Source organism: Enhydra lutris, unplaced genomic scaffold (genome assembly GCF_002288905.1).
Source record: "Enhydra lutris kenyoni isolate GAN:26980312 unplaced genomic scaffold, ASM228890v2 scaffoldscaffold9, whole genome shotgun sequence".
Lineage (NCBI taxonomy): Eukaryota > Metazoa > Chordata > Mammalia > Carnivora > Mustelidae > Enhydra > Enhydra lutris.
Window position 1 is genome coordinate 30,330,841 of NW_019154093.1, and position 19,457 is coordinate 30,350,297.

The 19,457-nt window shown below is 38.9% G+C and overlaps 1 protein-coding gene across 1 annotated transcript in view; it reads left to right on the top strand.

The window, feature by feature from the left end:
- LOC111142889 (PATJ, crumbs cell polarity complex component) overlaps window positions 1-19,457 on the top strand; it is a 372,385-nt gene that overhangs the window by 42,384 nt on the left and 310,544 nt on the right. The window contains exons 11-14 of the mRNA XM_022496281.1: window positions 575-725; window positions 4,354-4,500; window positions 9,358-9,434; window positions 11,459-11,515. Coding sequence (XP_022351989.1) covers window positions 575-725; window positions 4,354-4,500; window positions 9,358-9,434; window positions 11,459-11,515 — 432 coding nt within the window. The remainder of the gene's footprint in view (window positions 1-574; window positions 726-4,353; window positions 4,501-9,357; window positions 9,435-11,458; window positions 11,516-19,457) is intronic.

A 19,457-nucleotide genomic window follows, 5' to 3' on the forward strand; every position in this document is an offset into this window, starting at 1 on the left:
CACACACACACACACACACACACACACACACACACACACCCCTGAAAGGTGTTCTAGCAGTCTCCTAAAAAAGACTTTCAGGCACCTCTGTGTTCTGTATACTCACTCATTTTATATGCATTCTAGTAGGCTATTAACCAGCTCTTTTCATCTCTTCATGAAAGTAATTTTTCTACTAACAGTAAATAGTTTTAAGTACATACAGATTTGAGGTATTTTATATGTTTGAGAATGTTGTAATTACCCGTTGTCCATTCAGGCTGGTCTTTCTCCATTTAGTAGAAATTTGTTAAATTTTGAAGTTTATTTGAATAATATTTTTGAAGCATAAGCACACACATCTACATAGACACATACATTTAATTTCGTGGTTTACATAGAAACAAATGTTTATTGCTGTCATTTGAATCTTTGTCCTTCAGATCCATCTAAGGAGGCATCTTTCATCACTCTTGGCTTAGGAAATACCTTGGGATTTTGCAGGGGATAGAGGCCTGATTTTATTCTGCCTCGCCAGAATTGAAAACAGCGGCTAACTTGAAACCTCTGTGTAATGTGTCTCTTAATGTTTTAGGTGGATGGTGTGGATATTCAGGGTTTTGCCAACCAGGATGTTGTTGAAGTATTACGGAATGCAGGCCAAGTGGTACATCTAACCCTGGTTCGAAGGGTTCGAAGGGAGGCGTCTTCATCTGCTTCTCCACTTGAATGGCCTTCAGACCCAGGTAGCTTATGCCACTGTCCCTCTTCCCACCACCAAGTCTGGGCTTGGAGGATAGCTTACTTATGGAAGTTGTCCCATGAGTCTGGGAAGGAATAACTTCCCATCTTTTGTAATGCAGTGATGTTGAAATGAATCAGCTCATTTGTGCACTGAAGAAGAGTTTTCCTTTGCTTATTATGAGGTGCCTATCCAAATGTTAGAACACGAACCCTGACATGCATTAAGCTCTGCAAGCTGTTCCAAATGGAGACGGAAATCATTTTTCCAAAAAGCTTCTAAATTTCATTTATTATATTTGAATAATAAAGCTTTGGCACCTTTTGTTCTAGGGACTCTCGTTTGTCTAATGCTTTGACATTTTGTACACTTCAGATTTCAAATGACTTCTAACAATATATTTGATTCTAATGTCTCCTGATTTATTCTTTGAAATACAGAGGGGGAAAATAAAACCTGGGTTTCTGATAAGGACATTTTTATTTGTGAAACATTTGTTATTTTGATTAAGGAATAGCAAATTTTCATTATAGAACAAATATATAATTGTATGCATGCCAGTTTTTTTAATTACCAAGTTATTAATAATGTGTAGATCAAAAAAACTTGGCAGTCCTAAAACAAATTCAGTTTAAAATGAATGACTAGTTATAGAACTAGTGAGTAAGAAATCATTCCATTAGAATTTGTCAGAAGAGGAATACATTCCCCCCCCCCGTCTTTTTTGAAGATATAATAAGCCTGGAAGCCTTTCTTTCAACCTGTATTGATTTATATTTAAATTGGAACTTTTTAAGTTTTATGTGATAGTGGAAATTTTGCTGCTGAAAGACAGATGCCCTGTCAACTGCGTCGTATATATGAAATTAAAAATTGCCTAAATAGTACAAATTGTACAAATGCTATATTGACCTTAAAAGGTTTACATAAATATTTATATCAACATAATGGTTTTTAATAGCTCTGATAGAGCCCTTGGCTTCAGTCTACTATATCAAATAAAATATGTCATCTACGAATTAGCAATTCTTTCCTGCGCATGCCTCCATTTTAAATTTATGTTGGGATAAATTTTTACTCTAAATTTGCATGTCTTCCTTCTGTGGTTGAGAGGTCCTTCCTGTGGGCTTTACTAGCACCCTTGGAAGAGTGTTCTACTGTAGCATTTATCACACCTTGTAGCAATCACCTGCTTTATGTGCAGCCACTGTAATGTAGGTGAATGGTGATGCCTGGGTTCCCTGCCCCACATAACAACATTTTTGCCTGTCTTCCAGAGCCAGCATTTGTCTGTTTTACGGAAGCAAACCGCACTTATAGCTCTTGCACAATACTTTCCTCTACCATTCTAAAGTCTTTTTCTCCTCTACACTCCTACTGTTCGTATGTCTTGTATATCTTATTTGTGTACCAGTTTGTATACTACTTGTAGCATACAATTATATCCTGTACTGCTCTGTACTGTAAACTCTGGTATGTAACTATTTTCCTCAGGGACACTAGCAGCTTCTGGGCATATTACTTGGGCTAGAAGTAGACTGTGCTTTTCCTGTGTGTCAATGGATTAATGATCTAAGAAATTTTAGGTGTGGTTAAAAATGTCATGTTAAGATCATAGGAAGTTAAAAAGTTTTTTTTTTTTTTTTACAATATTTATTTATTTTTAAAGATTTATCTATTTGAGAGAGAGTGTGTGGGGGAGCCCAAGCACCTAGTCGGGGAGGAGCAGAGAGAGAGAGAGGGAGGGAAGCAGATGCCCTGTTGAGTGGGGAGGCCCACATGCAACTTGATCCCAGGACTCCAAGATCACAACTCCAGTGGAAATCAAAAGTTGGTCACTTAACTGACTGGGCCACCCAAGTGTCCCAAGATCATAACTTTTAACCGGTTATATTTTTCAGCTTTTTATAGTTGACCCTTGAATAGCACAGTTTTGAACTGTGTAGGTCCACTCATACATGGATTTTTGTCAAATACAGTACTGTACTGTATTTTCTGTAAATGTATTTTCTTACGATTTTCTTAATAACTTTTTCTTTTCTCTAGCTTTATTGTAAGAATACAGTATATAATACACATAATATACAAATTATGTTAATTTACTACACAATCAGTAAGGCTTCTAGTCAACAGTACCCTATTAGTAGTTATATTTGGGGGGATTCAGAAGTTTTATGTGGGTTTTCAGTTGCATGGGGAGGGGAAGTGCCTCTAGTCCCCCGATTGTTCATGGGTCAACAGTATTGTAAAAATTTTTAAGCATACAGAAAAATTGAAAAATAATATAACAGATACAAACCCACCATTTAGATTCAGCTGTTAATGTTTTGCCATATTTGTTTCATCTATTTCTCTTTTTCCTTAATTATTTAAGAGTGAGTAGTAGACATCATGGCACTTTAGTCCTACATACTTAAATCTCTAGTTTCTAAAAATGAAAATATTATAATAATAATATCATTATCATACCAAAACAATTAATAGTAATTCCCTAATGTCAGATACTTAACACATTGCCCCCAAATGTCTTTTGCAGCTTCTTTTCCTGCTTACCCCTCTCTGAAGGAAAAACCTCACAAAAACCAAGATTCAGTCACACATTGGACTTGTTACCTGCATTAATCTAGAAGAATTCCCCACCCCTGCCTCTGTGGCACAGACTTTTGTAAAGGGATTTGTCCATTAGTCACTAGAATACTACATACTGAATTTAATTGTCCTTGTATAATTCAGCTTGTTCCTCTATCCACTACATTTCCTGTGAGAAGCTAGATATAAAGCCTTAGATCCAGGTTAAATATTTTTGGTAGGAATACTTTGTACATCATGGGTGATCATTTTTAAATGACCTAAAATGGGGAGCCTGGGTGGCTCAGTTGGTTAAGTGTCTACCTTTAGCTCAGGTCATGATCCTGGGGTCCTGGGATCGAGTCCTGCATCGGGCTCCCTGCTCAGCAGAGAGCCTGTTTCTCCCTCTCTCGCTTTCCCTGCTTGTGTTCCCTCTCTCGCTGTCACCCTCTCTCTCTGTCAAATAAATAAATAAAGATCTTTTTTAAAAAATTGGAAAAAATAAAAATGACCTAAAATGACTCTTATTCAACCTTTCTTATGTTTAAGAGATAGGTAATGACTTGCATGCTTGAGATTGAAAGCTTTACTTAGCTCAATTTAGCTAAGGGAGGAAACACTGCAAACAGGAGAATTCTCTCCAGTTCCTTTCCAATTCATAAAGTAACCTATGTAGAGTTACTATTATTTTTTGTTTTTAACTGATCATGATGTCGTGCCAAAACCTAGGAGAGCCCAGAGCACTGGAATGGGCTTATTTTGCCTGTCTTGCTCCTTACCGACCATAACCACAAGAGTGTAAGACCTCACTGTTCTTTTTCGTAAGATCTCAGTGTTCTTTTTCTTTTCCAAGGCTTTGTGGAAAAGTATTTACTTCTGCTTTGTCAACAACTAGACCTTGATCTTACCTTCCCATTGCCTGGTTCCTTATCCTTTTCAATAAAGGCATCATATATGTAATTTACCTAAGATGTTTGTAATGAGGTTGTGAACAGGACTGGAATAACCTCACTTAAATACGCTCTTCAGCTGCTAGTGATTCAAGTTAGCAATTCTTATTTTAGGAACTGCTGTAGAGCCATCGGAAACACCAGCCCGCTACCTAACTGGAGCAGTGGAAACGGAAACTGATCTGGATGGTGGGGATGAGGAAACTGAAGAAAGAATGGATAATCTGAAAAATGACAACATGCAAGGCGTAGAAAAATTAGGTAGGCACAGAGCATTCAATTCCAAACAAAGTGACTTGACTTTCTCATCTATTAACCGTTTTCTCTCTTTATAGTTAATTTAACGTGAGAAATTTTAGAAGCATTTTAAAGATACGAAATAGGATATTCTTTTTTTTTTTTTTTTAATATTTATTTATTTGAGTGAGAGAGAGCAAGCGAGCGCAGGGGCAGGGGGAAAGGAAGAAGCATACTCTCCGCTGAGCAGGGAGCAGACACGGGGCTCATCCCAGGACCAGGCAGATGCTTAACAGACTGAGCCACCTGACTGCCCCCAAAATAAGATATTCTTTTTTTTTAAAGATTTTACTTATTTGACACAAGCACAGGGAGCAGCAGGCAGAGGGAAAAGGAGGTTCCCCACTGAGCAAGGAGCCCAACTTGGAACTTGATCCCAGAACTCTGAGATCATGACCCAAACCGAAGCACAGGCTTTAACCCACTAAGCCACCCAGGCACCCCAATATAGGATATTCTTTTTTTTAATATATTTTTTAAAGATTTTATTTATTTATTTGTCAGACAGAGATCACAAGTAGGCTGAGAGGCAGGCAGAGAGTGAGAGGAGGAAGCAGGCTCCCCACTGAGCAGAGAGGCCGATGTGGGGCTCGATCCCAGGACTCTGGGACCATGACCTGAGCCAAAGGCAGAGGCTTTAACCCACTGAGCCACCCAGGTGCCCCAATATAGGATATTCTTAATATCAACATCTTAACACTTGTGGCAGTTGGGGACTAAGCATGTTATTGCTTAATCTTTGTTTAATTAATTTTTCATGCATTTTTATTAGTATGTGTTAACTATTTTTTAGTCTTGTCAGCACTTTTAATTAGCGCATATGTGAACATGTATTATCATTGACATAGCTATAGATATCTAGCTATCTGTATACATATAGCAGTATTTCCTTTTACCATAATAATTTATAACATACATATTTACATGTTTTATCAAATTGTCAGGTTCCTGTGTACTTATATTTTAATCTTCTTTTTAATTTATGTGCAACCTTGTCCTTTTCACTTTGTACTCTGATACTTGGCTACATAGTTGACTCTGTTCTGGAAGCATTTGGAATAGCAGTCTCACCCAATTCTCTGCACAGAGGTGCTCTGGAAAGCCTTGATAGTTAAATGAAATGGGATACTTAACATCATCCTCTTCCAGGGAAGTTTTGGCTTTGATTGCCTTGTTTCAAGAAAGGATGACCTGAAGGGAGGAGTAACCCCTCACTCAAGTTAAAAAATTTCCTATAATTTGGAAATTTATCTTATTCTTTTTGACCCAAGTGGATTGTGGTTAGATCCTTGCTTTTTAAATTCAAGTGAACCAGAGCACCTGGGTGGCTCAGTGGTTAAAAGCCTCTGCCTTCGGCTCAGGTCATGATCTCAGGGTCCTGGGATCGAGTCCCGCATCGGGCTCTCTGCTCAGCAGGGAGCCTGCCTCCTCCTCCTGTCTCTCTCTGCCTGCCTCTCTGCCTACTTGTGATCTGTCTGTCAAATAAAAAAAAAAAAAAAAAATCTTAAAAAAAAAAATAAATAAATTCAAGTGAACCCACATAGATTTTCATGGAACTGTTGTGTGAAAATCAAGTACATTCTGAAGTTAGAAATATTTTCAGACACTTTTATCTGCTCTTTTTGGATCAATCTCATTGCATTTTTTTCTTTATGAATATGTATAATTTCATCTTGACAGTAAGACCAAGGTCGTTGAACTGCTAAGAAATTAGCTTTTTTGCTATAGGGGCAGAAAAAGTTTCCCTTCTTCCCCTCCAGGTTCTTTGACTGGTCTAATAATTAAATTGATATAAAACAGATTAATGGGAGAAAACAAATTTCCTAAGTATGGAAGCCCCATAAAAATAGGAGACCCAAGGGGCGTCTGGGTGGCTCAGTGGGTTAAGCCTCTGCCTTTGGCCATGATCTCAGGGTCCTGGGATTGAGCCCCACATGGGGCTCTCCGCTCAGTGGGGAGCCTGCTTCCTCTCTTTCTGCCTGCCTCTCTGCCTACTTGTGATCTCTCTCTCTGTGTCAAATAAATAAAAATTAAAATTAAAAAAAAAATAGGAGATCCAAGAGTAAGTTGGGCAGTTGAGCCTCATATGCCATTCTAAATTAAGGAATGGGATGGAGGCCTGGGGCTTCAAAGATGAGGAGGGTAATTCATAGCATGGTAAGAAAAGCAAATGTTTGGTAATTAAAAGTTTGCTCTGCCATGCCAATAGGTCTTTCAGATAAAAAAGTTCTCTCTGGTAATTGTTCTTTCTGGTATAGGCCTCCTATCTAAATTCTTCTGGATAGTTAAGGGAGAGGTAAAAGTTTTTCCTGAGTCTGCTTGGTCTTGATTGCCTTTAGTTCAAAATATTCTACATGCTGGGGCGCCTGGGTGGCTCAGTGGGTTAAAGCCTCTGCCTTCAGCTCAGGTCATGATCTCAGGGTCCTGGGATCGAGCCCCACATCGGGCTCTCTGCTCAGTGGGGAGCCTGCTTCTCCCTCTCTCTCTGCTTGCCTCTCTGCCTACTTGTGATCTTTCTCTCTGTGTCAAATAAATAAAATCTTTAAAAAAAAAATTCTACATGCTAATATGGCATATTTTGGGGTGGCATATTCTGCTCCCCTTCATTGCCATTTGAATAATTGTTTTGGATCATCATACTATTCATTTTTAAGTCACTTTGCGTAGCTCAGGATTTATTGGGCTATGAAAATAGTCTTTCTCTTCTGGTACTTAACTTTGCGCTATGCTTTAAAACTCGTGACTATCTGTACTTCCATTGTACAAATGAAAGATGAAGTAGTTAAGTGAACTGTAGGTGAGATACCATTGTTTTATACACGTGTATGAAATGTCATCTTTAAATATCATGTTTTTAAGCTTACAATTCAACCAAATTAGCTTACCGGATTGCTAATTGCAAATTAGCTTACCGGATAAGAAACTGCTGCACGGGAGAAATTTAACAAAGATGGTCGAACTCATAACGTAATTTTTCTCTTTTTTTAAATTAACATTTAATGTATTATTTGCTTTGAGGGTACAGGTCTGTGAATCATCAGTCTTACACAATTCACAGCACTTACCATAACACATACCCTCCCCAATGTCCATCACCTAGCCACCCTATCCCCCCTCCACAGTCCCCCAGCAGTCCTTAGTTTGTTTCCTGAGATTAAGAGTCTCTTATGGGGGCACCTGGGTGGCTCAGTGGGTTAAGCCTCTGCCTTCGGCTCAGGTCATGGTCTCAGGGTCCTGGGATCAAGCCCCGCATTGGGATCTCTGCTCAGCAGGAAGCATGCCTCTCCCTCTCCCTGCCTGCCTCTGTGCCTACTTGTGATCTCTGTCTGTCAAATAAATAAATAAAATCTAAAAAAAAAAAAAGTCTTTTATGGTTTGTCTCCTTCCCTGGTCCCATCTTGTTTCATTTTTTTCCCTTCCTGCCCCCCACAACCCCCTGCCCTGCCTCTCAAATTCATCATATCAGAGAGATCATATGATAATTGTCTTTCTCTGACTGATTTATTTTGCTCAGCACAATACCCTCCAGTTCCATCCACGTCGTCATAATGTAATTTCTTCCGGAAATTGTGCCTATATATTGTTGACAACAATAGATAGGCACAAAAGTACAGAGCCCACATAAGTGATTATTTTGCTTTTAATAAGATCTTTGGTTAGTTATCCCCTACATGTAAACTAGCATGTCCGTTGATGTAGTTATTTCATGGATATTCTTTTACGAATATCCTTGTTTTCACATGGATAACATCTAGTGAGTTAAGCTCTTTGGTGTTTATTAGTCTTAGTCTCTGAATTCTGAGGTTAGCCTTTACTTGATGATTTGTGTTATGTAATTAAGCATTATATGCATCCAAGATGAGCTGTCCATGCTGCGGACTGAAAGAGCTGATGTTGCAAGTTATGTTTGATTTTAGACAGATGGTTATGTCAGCTGGAGTAAGTGTTCTGTGACTTGTTTAATCTTGTGACAAAATTAAAAGAGTTTTTCTTTAACTTACAGAAAAAAAGGTGAAGGTTTGTTTATTTTCTGCTACTGCTATGGATATAAGTTGAAATTGTATTTTAGTACTTCAACTTTTGCCTATTAGGCGTTATTCAGACTAGCAACTGTATCCTGAGCTTCTGGCTAAGACCATAAAGGAGGATAGGCAGAGCACTTAAAATCTGTCTTAGTTCTGCAATGTTATCTTACGTATGCAAAAGCAATATTATACTCAAGAGTCACGAAGGTATAACTAAGTAACTACATGAGACCAAAGTACACAGAGTTTCTGGTATGTTAAAGCTCTTGTATCTCCCTGGTTGAATTAAACCAGACATGGTTTTATATCTATCCAGATGAGAAGTCTGATTGGATTGTGTTCCTATGCCCAGTTGATAGTAAAGATGTCTTGATAAGTTTTTACTTTTTCTGTGGGTGAGTGGAAGGTATTACTTTGAAGTGATTAACATTTAAATTAAATCCTTGTTTGTCTTAACATATTGTAAAGCAAAGCCAGATGTATTTTACTTGTAAACTTCAGGATTGTTTACATATAAAGTGGGTATATTTCAAATTTCATTTCTAACTCATCAGTTCGTCTTCCCTTTGAAATCGTCCTTAACGAAAGCCCCTTCATAATTTGGTCACAACTAGCCTTAACATTTTACGTTAGTCTTATAAGTCACCTCTGATTTACTTTACCTGGTAGACCCAAGTTAATGCATTTTCCTTTATATTCATTTCCTTTTTACTTACTGGAACTGTGCTATTATTGAGGAATTTAGTAGTTAAGTTTGGCTCATAGTAGCTTCATTTTTTTTTTCTCTAAACTCCAGAAAAGGTCCCAGACTCTCCAGAAAATGAGCTGAAATCTAGATGGGAAAACCTGTTGGGCCCGGATTATGAAGTAATGGTATGTTAAAATATTGTAATAAAAAACATTCATGTCTCATTGCATGTCAAGCTCCTAACATTGCAGTTTAAAGAAATGGGAGAGCCCAAGATTAGCCAGTTTGCCTTTATTTTCCCTCCTGCCTTTCTTCCCTAGGGGATCAATTGATTTTTTTTTCCCCCCTCTTTAAACATTTTAAGCTGTAAGAACAATTAAGGACTGCACACAAGTTTCAGTTATAATTAGCAGACACTCGGTTCATGTTGAAAACATTTAAGTCAACAGTAGGCAGAAGAATTTTAGAAGACTTGCCTTTAAATTTGTAACCTGTATCAGCTGCTTAAAATTGCTGGCATTTTTATGATTGCTTTTATGATCTGTTTGTTTTATTGTACACTGAAAGGGCTGTGGATATTAGTCCTATGTTTCACAAAGAATCTTACAGTTTTATGAGAAAAATGAAAGAATGATTATCAAATGTATTAGGGAGAACAGGAAGTAATTTAGGTTAGGTATAAGTTTATAGCACCAGTGGTCCATTAGACTTCCTTTCACCTGTTATTAGATTCATCGAGTAAGAGATTGATTATGCTCCCCCCTATGAATCCATGTGAAAGCAGAAAGCTGTGCTTGGAAAAGCGTCTACAATGTTCACTAAATGCATTAGTAATAAAATATTCTATTAAATTTCTATTGTCATTCATGTTGTCTCCCATATGTTTATCATTAGTGCTTGTTGGCTGGTTGGAGATTTTTTTTTTCCCCTTTTCTTGGTTCAGAACATGCAACCACTATGTATTGTCAGGAAATTTCCAGCATCATTAAGATGCGTTAAAACATTCCATATTCTATTCTTGCTAATTTCGTACTTGCTTTTGGTCCTCATGAACTGCTGCTTCTTTACCTCATAGATTTTAAATGCTGTTTTGTCATTAGGCTATCTATCACCTTAGCAAATAACTTTTTCTACTATTCATAGTGGTTTGATATATAAAGCAATTTGGTGTCCCAGTATATATCCATGGGACAGTTTTGTGATGAGCACTTTTTAGTTAAAATTTTATCCTCATCACTACTCCTCCAAATTTCATTTATCACATAGTGAGAGCATAACATAATGGTGAGAAAGAAGAGACAGAATTTGAGGTTGGGAATTTAAAGAGACAACTTATTCATCAAGGGTTCTTGCTGTCTTGAGGGATGAGGAGCAGAAAGGAGAAACCAGGCAAGATAAATAAATGCATGCATACCCTTGTGTACTGATGTTTCTGATTTCATTTTTCTTCTAGAATCTACTTATGTGAAATGCAGTACTTCTAGAAGCTTTAGTTGGATCATTGCTTAACTTATCCCCTCCCTCCAGATACACCCTACTTTATTAACAGCTTACAGATGCACATCATCAGTGAAGTATTTTGCTTGCTAGGAATTCACTTCTGTAGATCTCTACCACTGAGGCTTAGAACAATAGTTTTAGGCCAGGATTAAGAGCTTTAAGTATATTCCATGAGCTGATCACCAGGCCAGGTCTTTCTGTTTGTGTCCTTGCCAGCTATGTCTCCCAGGGAAATGATGGAGTTTGCTGTGGAAAGTCAGATGCCTCAGTTTTTCCAAACTCATCTCACTTTACTGACCTCGCAAACTTCATTTTAAGGCCTGAATTTAAAAGTGAAAATGATTATGCTCTTGGCTTTGATAAAAGAATAAAATTTTTATGGACTTCTTATAACAGGATTATATTAAAACTTTAAGGGTCATGGATTTTTAAAAATAGCGTATGTGTTTTGCCCATTCCCTTCTGGTTCAACCAAGTAATTTAGGGGGAAAAGATTGCTCTAGAAAACGGTAACAACAAAAAGAATTTGACGTTTTGCATTATGTGTTGTACTTCCTGATTTCAGAAATATCAGAAAAAGATGAGAATGCAGATCAGATGGTGTTATCAATATATAGGGTTTACAGATCTTTTTTCAGAAAACCTAAGAAGAAATGAAGTTACGCTTTTACAAATATTGGAGTGTTTTTTTTTTTCCTTGTAATACTAGGTTGCTACTTTGGATACACAGATTGCAGATGATGCTGAATTACAGAAATATTCAAAGGTAAGTATTATTTTTTTTTTAAATGTTACCAGTTTTCTGTTGTTTGAAGAACTTTCTCTAAGTTCTCATCAAAGAAACTAAGTTTGTGCTGTGACCAGAAGTTTCCAGAATTTAGTCTTAGATGTTTCCTGAAATGTGGCAGGTTCTCACTGTTATGAAAGGTGATGGTTAGATATGCCTGGAAAGAACATGGGGTGCCACGTTCAGAAGCCAAAACCCCAGTTTTGATGGCTTTGCCCATCTTGCAGGTGGTACACAGAGTAACATTTTCCAGAATGTGTTAGCCCTGCAGACATTATCAGTACTTTTAAAATGTTTCCTAAAAATCAAGACCACAAACACAGACCTTACAAAATCTTGGTCCAGATGTCTAAAGACAGAAAAGTGCATTATAAGCGGTATTTTTTCTTGAACTTAGAAAATTTTGTAGAGAGAGCTTTATTTCTAATGGCAGAATGCCAGGAGGTGACGGTAACAGTTTCCCCCAGCATTTTTAGTTTTTTTCTCACTACTCACTAGTTTTATAGTTCCTCCTCTGGATAATCAGAAAGCAGGGCATTTGAAGGTCAGAGAAGGCTTCTTGTTGGCTTTCTCAACCAATGATGAGAAAGGAAAGGTGTTCTCGTTAGAATAGTTTCAGGATTTATACTATAGTCCCAAATGGGTCGATGAGCTAAGTCCAGCTTAAACTCTGCTGTCACATGCACTCTTCGAGAGGAGTTCTCGGTGTCCCATGTAGGTTTTGTAAGAAGTTATCTCTTTAGGTATTTCTGCCACTTCTTTATTTGTGTTGAATATTTCTCTTCCATAATTTTTATATTATATGGGCTGTCATTTTATAGGTTTGAATTTTCAAGGCTGAGACTGTAGATTTCTTTTCTCCTGTGCTAGCCTGCATTTGGAGTCACTACCTGGCTGTACCTATGGGACCAGCTGACCAAGCTTTTCTCCAAATGGGCCATATAAAAGCATCATGGCATAATTTATGATTAATTTTAAATTATTTACAAGTCATAACTTATAGTTAATTTTAAGTTATTTACAAGTCATCATTAGAGCAGTCACTGATTACTAATTCCATCTAACTATGCTAGGAGGGATTTAAGAGGATAGTAACAAATATAAAAACGTCACCAAAGTTCAGTTGTTATTAACCACTGCAGTGCAGTTTAGTGATTACATGGACTTTGGGGTCAAACTGCCCGAGTTCAGATTCTGCCTTATCCATTCACTCACTTGCAGAATTATCTAAACTGTTTCAGTTTTGTTGTCTATTAAAGGGAGATCTTAATAGGATACTACCTACCTCATTGGTTTTATAGGGATTAAATACACTGAGCCTAGAAGAGTTGCAGGTGCCTACTAGTATGTCCTATTATTTTTATCATTTGTAAAAATCAGTGATGCTGTCCCCTAAAACTGTTCTTTCATATACACTAAACTCTTAGATATTGGATGTTTTCTATTTATCTGTCTTGCAGTTTAGTAAATTTCCTGTGCCTAATCTGTTGTTAAAGCCCATCTATTTAGTTCTTAATTTTAATTTTTGTTATACTGTTCTGTTCTAGAATTTCTGTTTATTCCTTTTTAGGTTATGTTCTTTGGTGGAATTTATAATTTAAAAAATCTGTATTTGCCATCTTTTCCTGTATTTCTTGAACATATTAGTCACAGCTTAGAAGGATGTTAAGCGGTTAATTTCAGTATCTGGATCAACTTTATATGTGTTTCTATTATTCAGTACTTTCTTTTGTTATTTGGTTGTCTCTTTCTTCATACCATAATGTAATTGACTGCCCGACCTTATGTAGGGCAACTTACAAAGGCTTCAGGTGATGTTATCTTTGTCCAGGGACTTATTCTTTTTTCTGATAAGGAGACTGTGTGTGTGTGTGTGTGTGTGTGTGTGTGTGAGAGAGAGAGAGAGAGAGAGAGAAAGGGAGAGAGAGATGGGGGTGGAGGGGTGGGGATGGGTGATTATCTCTGAGATGAGACAGAGGTACAGTTCTGGTAAGGTTTAGACTCTTTCTGGTTTGCCTTTGCTCCTAAGACCTAGCCTCTCAGGTGTTCCACATGAATCAGGAATGTATACTGGTCCCCTCTTCTTGGTGGGATCTGAACGCCAATTCTGTTTCCTCAGTACTTTTGGGGCTGCTGAAGTCTTTGCTTTTAGCCTCCTTGCCCAAATAGCTTTAGAACTCAAGAGACCTTCTTGGGGGGAACATACCAGACTCAGCTCATCATGCAGTTCAGCTTTAGTTGTCTGTCCTCCCACGTTCCAACCCAGTGAGACCCTGTATCATCATATTCTGTAATAAGTAAAAAAAATAATAATCGCACTTTGTGCATCTTAAGGAATGGCATTGTCTTTTTCTAGACAGATGTTCTGTCTCACCTTCATTTCCTAGTTCCTTGTCACCAGTCTTACTAATTTCATTTCTTTACTGATCAACTTTTATGCAATATATTATATATATGTACATATATATGTATGTATACATATATAATGTATATTATGTATACATGTATATTATGTACATATGTATATATGTATACATATATATAATATATACAAACACAAACACGTGTGTGTACTCAGTAACTCTGGAGCAACACGTGGAAAGGTTTTGAACTGTACAGACTTTCAGAACTACCTCAGAAATCATCTGTGCACTCAGCTGTACATTCATTAATTCATTACTCATTTTTAAAATACTTTTACCTACTTTGTATCAGGTCCTCTACTGGGTGCTGGGGTTTCAGAAGAGAACAGAGGAAAAAAAAAAATCTCTGCCTTGTAGAACTTGTATTTTCATAAGGGGAGATAAAAAAATAAGTGGGATACATTGTCATGCAGAATTTAAGGCAGGGCAGATAAATAAGGAATTCAGGACAGAGAGTGGATTTGTAATTTTATATAGGTTGACCATAGAAAGCCTCATTAAAAAGGTGACAACTGAGGAAGCATTTTAAGGAGTGAAATAAGCAGCCTAAATTTTCTTCTACAGAATATGAACAATAATACTTATGTTGGAAGATTAAGTATAAATATATATAATGTATGCCTTAATTAATATAGCTCCATGCTAATACATAAGAATTGTTCAATAAATGGTGATTTTGTTGCCCAGTTGTGTGCTTCATTTTTAGTCTCTAAACTTTTAAAGTCTCCTTTAAGAAAAAACTATTTTTTTCAAATTTTTGTTTAAATTCTAGGTAACATATAGTGTAATACTGGTCTCAGGCATAGAATTTAGTGACTCATCACTTGCCTGTAACACCCAGTGCTCATCATAAGTGCCCACCGTAATATCGATCACCCAGCTAGAGTAACCCCCACCCACCCTTCCTCCATCAACCTTCAGTTTGTTCTCTACAGTTAAGGGTCTCTTATGGTTTCTTCCTTCCTTCTCTTTTTATCCCCCCCCTTACCATATGTTCATCTGTTTTGTTTATTAAATTCCGCATATGAGTGAAATCATATGGTTTGTCTTTTCTGACTTATTTTGCTTAGGATAAGCTGCTTCCACATCGTTGCAAATGGCAACATTTTATTCTTTTTAGTGGCTGAGTAATCCTATCTGTGTGTGTGTGTGTGTGTGTGTGTGTGTGTGTGCGCATGTGCATGCATGCGCGCGCACGCACACACGCGCTCACGTGCTGTAATGGATATTCAAGCTTTTCCCGTACTTTGGCTATTGTTGATAATGTTGCTTTAAACATCAGGATGCGTGTGCCCCTTTGAATCAGTATTTTTGCATCCTTTGGATGCATTACTAGTAGTGCAATTGCTGGATTGTAGAGTAAGCTCTATTCACTTTTTGAGGAAACTCAAAAACTCTATGTAAATGAGCCTGTATCCTAGCAGAACTTCACAGATGACGATACCGAAGTTTGTGCAGGTGCAGTGGCTCACCTCAAATTATACAGCTAGATAGCGGCAGGGGCAGGTTGCAGTTTAGAACATGTTCATTCATCTCTGAAGTGTTTACTGAAGTCCTACTCTGTGCCAGACACTGCTACCAGTGGTGGGCAGCAACACGGAAAAGGTCTTTCCTCTCACAGAGCCTGCACTCCAGGCTTGGGTAAGGGCATGACAGTAAACAAGTGAAAAATAGTTTGATAATATGGTTGTAGATTCTTAGTTGTAGATCGTTAGTGATGCAAAAGTTTTAACAGGATGGTGACAGCAGAACGGGAGGAGGGAGCATTTTGGAGAGAGAGCCAGAGAAAGCCTTTCTGAGCTCAAGCTTGAAAGATAAGGAAATGAGGAGCTGGGAGACTGGTGAGTGGCAGGAGTAAAAGCTCTGTGAGAAGACAGGGCCAGCTTGTAGGGAGAGTGGAGGTTGTTTGATACAGTGTTAGGGTCCAACTAAGTGAAGACTTGAATGTTAAATGGGCTGGCGAGGAAGACCCGGGGCTGTAGGGCTTCCAGATCCGTGGTGGTAAGCCTGGGCTTCACTTGCCATGCCAGTAACACCAGTGGAAGGTTTACGCAGAGCAGTGTCAAGATCTGAGGTCACGCTGTAGGTTTTTCTTCGGTCTCAGCAGGTTTGTGATGAGGAAAGCCATGTTTCATGGCCAGAGCTGCTGTTCCTGAGGGTCTAGCTGTCTTCGGAAGGTCCCTCCAGTTTACTACCCCATTGCCACTACTCTGGAATGGATGATGATACAAGAAGCACCTTCATCTATTACTGGCCAGTGTTCATAGATGAGGCTTTCTTGTGAGGTGGACGGAGTTGTGGGGAAGGAGGGAGGCGAAAGCAATTTGCAGTGGCTTGAGCATTAGCTGCAGTGCTTCTAGGAAGCTGTTAATCATGACAGCAGAACGGTTTTCCCGCATCTGGGGAGACTTGCACGCTTAAGGATGGCTTTCTTGGCAACTGTTTACTATCAAGATAATCATAGCGCTGCAAGGGAGGAGCATTAGGCTCATTCCAGTGACCTTTCTGCTGGCCATCAGTCGTGATTCGGAATGAGCGTTAGGAAGATCCCCGCCGTGGGAAACGAAATATAACACGTCCTGTTCTCTGGTTTTGACAAGACAGGCCGACAGATTTCGTTTTATTTCCTTTCTGAATTATATTCTCCGAACCAAAGGACATTCAAACGTGTGTTTCCCCCTCACTCAATGAGAGCAAATCTAACTTTTAAGGCACTGGAATGTACCCGACCCTCCAAGAGTGGCTGCAGGTGTTACACTCCGTTACCAGGATGGGTTCTTGGTCTCAAATACAGTTTCTCCTTTATTTGTCTCAGTGACCCTATTGGTCAGCAGCTGTTTTCTTCTTTCCAGTCGTGGTATGTGGACACTGAGCATCAAGGAGGTAAAGAGTCTTGTCCAAGATCAGATGCAGCAAGTAAAGTGGCAAAATGAGGAAACCCATCAAGGTTGTCTGGCTTCTACACCTATGCCATTCTTTTTTCTTCTGAATAAATAACATATGGACAAGATCTAAAATTAAAAAGTTATGGAAGTACATCCTGTAAAAAATAAGTTTCTCTCTCATCCCAGTTCACTTATTCTCCTCCCCAGAGGCAGCTACTGCTGATGAATTCTCAGGTGTGTGATTTTACACTTTGCTGGTCTCTTGTTGAGTGGAGAGCAAAAGGCACAGAATCAAGTCACTGTAGTAACTGAGGTACATAGTTAGGGTAGATGGCCTGTCAGAAACAGGAGCTTTTTAAAAATACACAGGTCTTTGGGCGCCTGAGTTGCTCAGTCAGCTAAACGGCTGCCCTTACCTCAGGTCATGATCCCATGGTCCTGGGATGGGGCTCATCAGGCTTTCCTGCTCAGCAGGGAGTCTGCCCCTCCCTCTCCCTCTAGCCCTCCCTCCTGCCCTTGTTCTTATTTGCTCACTCTCTAATGAATACATACATTTTTTTTTTTTAAATACACATGTCTTATTTCGTTCGTCCCAGGCAATATTCTAGTTCTGTAGTTTGTGGTGAGGTTCCTATAGGAAATTGTGATTATTTCTTTGCCTCACTCCACTGAGAACTCTACTGTTCAGGTATTACCAAAAGGACTTATATTTGCTCAAGGAAGGAGGTGGTACTTCCTCAAGGAAGGTAAAGGAGGTTTCTTGGGAGGATGGCGTTTGAAGTGTACCCTGAAGAATGGGTTCAGGGAAATAACTGGATATTCCAGGTGGAGGAAGTACCAAGAACAAAGGTAGAACAAGAGTCGTAAGTGCAAAGTGTTAGGTCAGGTGTCAGAAGTTCAAATATCATGTGGACTAGGCAGGTAACATCAATGATATTTAAAATGATAATGCTAAACAACAAAAAGAATGATAAATGCCAGTTGACTCTTGACCTTGGTTTTAGGCCACTAAAAAGAACTTTCATTGTGTTTTTGTACAGAAGAGCACACAATGTGTGTTTTTTGAATATTCAGAATTAAAATTTTATATGGGCAAGAAGCTTTTGTTGTGTTTCACTTTTTTTTAAAGATTTTATCACAAGCAGGCAGAGAGCAGGCAGAGAGAGAAGGAGGGGAAGCAGGTTCCCTGCTGCGCAGAGAGCCCGATGTGGGGCTCGATCCCAGGACTCTGGGATCATGACCTGAGCCGAAGGCAGAGGCTTTAACCCACTGAGCCACCCAGGCGCCCCTGTGTTCACTTTTTAAAAGTTGTAGCTAAATTCTTGGAAAGTTTGTTTTTTCTTTATGGTAAAATTAGTAATTCTTTCCCTCTAACTTTTAAACATAAATGGCATTTAACATCTTCAGTCTCTGTGTGTGTGTGTTTGTGTGTGTGTTATAAGAACTAATCATGGGTTTCTTTCTGTCCTATTTTGAGGTTAGCTTTTTTGGAAGCATCCTCCCCCATCCTACTGACATATCTGTTCCTCTCCAGAAGGGTTTTTTCCCCCGAAGCAACATCATTTATATTCTCACTTGCACATTCTTTTTTTTTTTTTCTTTTAAAGATTTTATTTATTTATTTGTCAGAGAGAGAGAGGGAGAGAGAGCAAGCACAGGCAGATAGAATGGCAGGCAGAGGCAGAGGGAGAAGCAGGCTCCCTGATGAGCAAGGAGCCCGATGTGGGACTCGATCCCAGGACGCTGGGATCATGACCTGAGCCGAAGGCAGCTGCTTAACCAACTGAGCCACCCAGGCGTCCCTCACTTGCACATTCTGATATCTTGTTTTAGGGTCCTAAAAGTGGAGCTTTTAGCAAAATGAATGAACTGCGGTTTGCTTCGTGACAGGTCTCTCCACTTGCAGGTTGAAGGGCTCTGGCTTGCTTGGTCTCATTTGATCTTCATCATTTTAGCACTGACAGTAAGTCGCACAATGGTCATACTTCTCCTTGGATATATTTCCTTGTATCTTTTACTTGTCACATCGGGATCATGAAAACCCTGCTGCTCATTAACTTTGTCAATTTAAATAGGACCCCTTGCAAAGCACGTTGAATAAACATCAGTAAAGCATAACATGGAATGTGTGTGAAGGCATCAATCACCTGTCTGTTGCACCCACTCCTGTCATTTTAGCACTTTCTGCTCTCTAAGAACTCGGAATATGGAAGGGGTGGACAACTGAAAGAGACAGATGAAATAGTTGATTTGTTGAGTTGCTAAATGCAGCTGGGACAGGTAATTAAACAGTCCTGCTCCCGCAGAGGAGCCTGCAGCAATGTAACATGAAGTCTCGAAAACCCAGCTGTACTCAGATTTGGATACAGAACTAATATTAGGTAGGCCTCTCGCAGATTGACAGATTTCGTAAACATCGTTTCTGGTTTATTTGTTCAGCATGATTAAAGATGGAGCATGTGTGTCTTGTTCATGGTTTAAGTTTCTGGGGAGCATGTGTTGTTTACAGATATCTGGGAGCATCGCCTACGAGGGTACAGGCCTGTATCTGGAAGGCAAAGGATTCCATGGGTGACCTTCTCCTGCTCCTCTCTGCTCCTCTTCTCTGCTCCA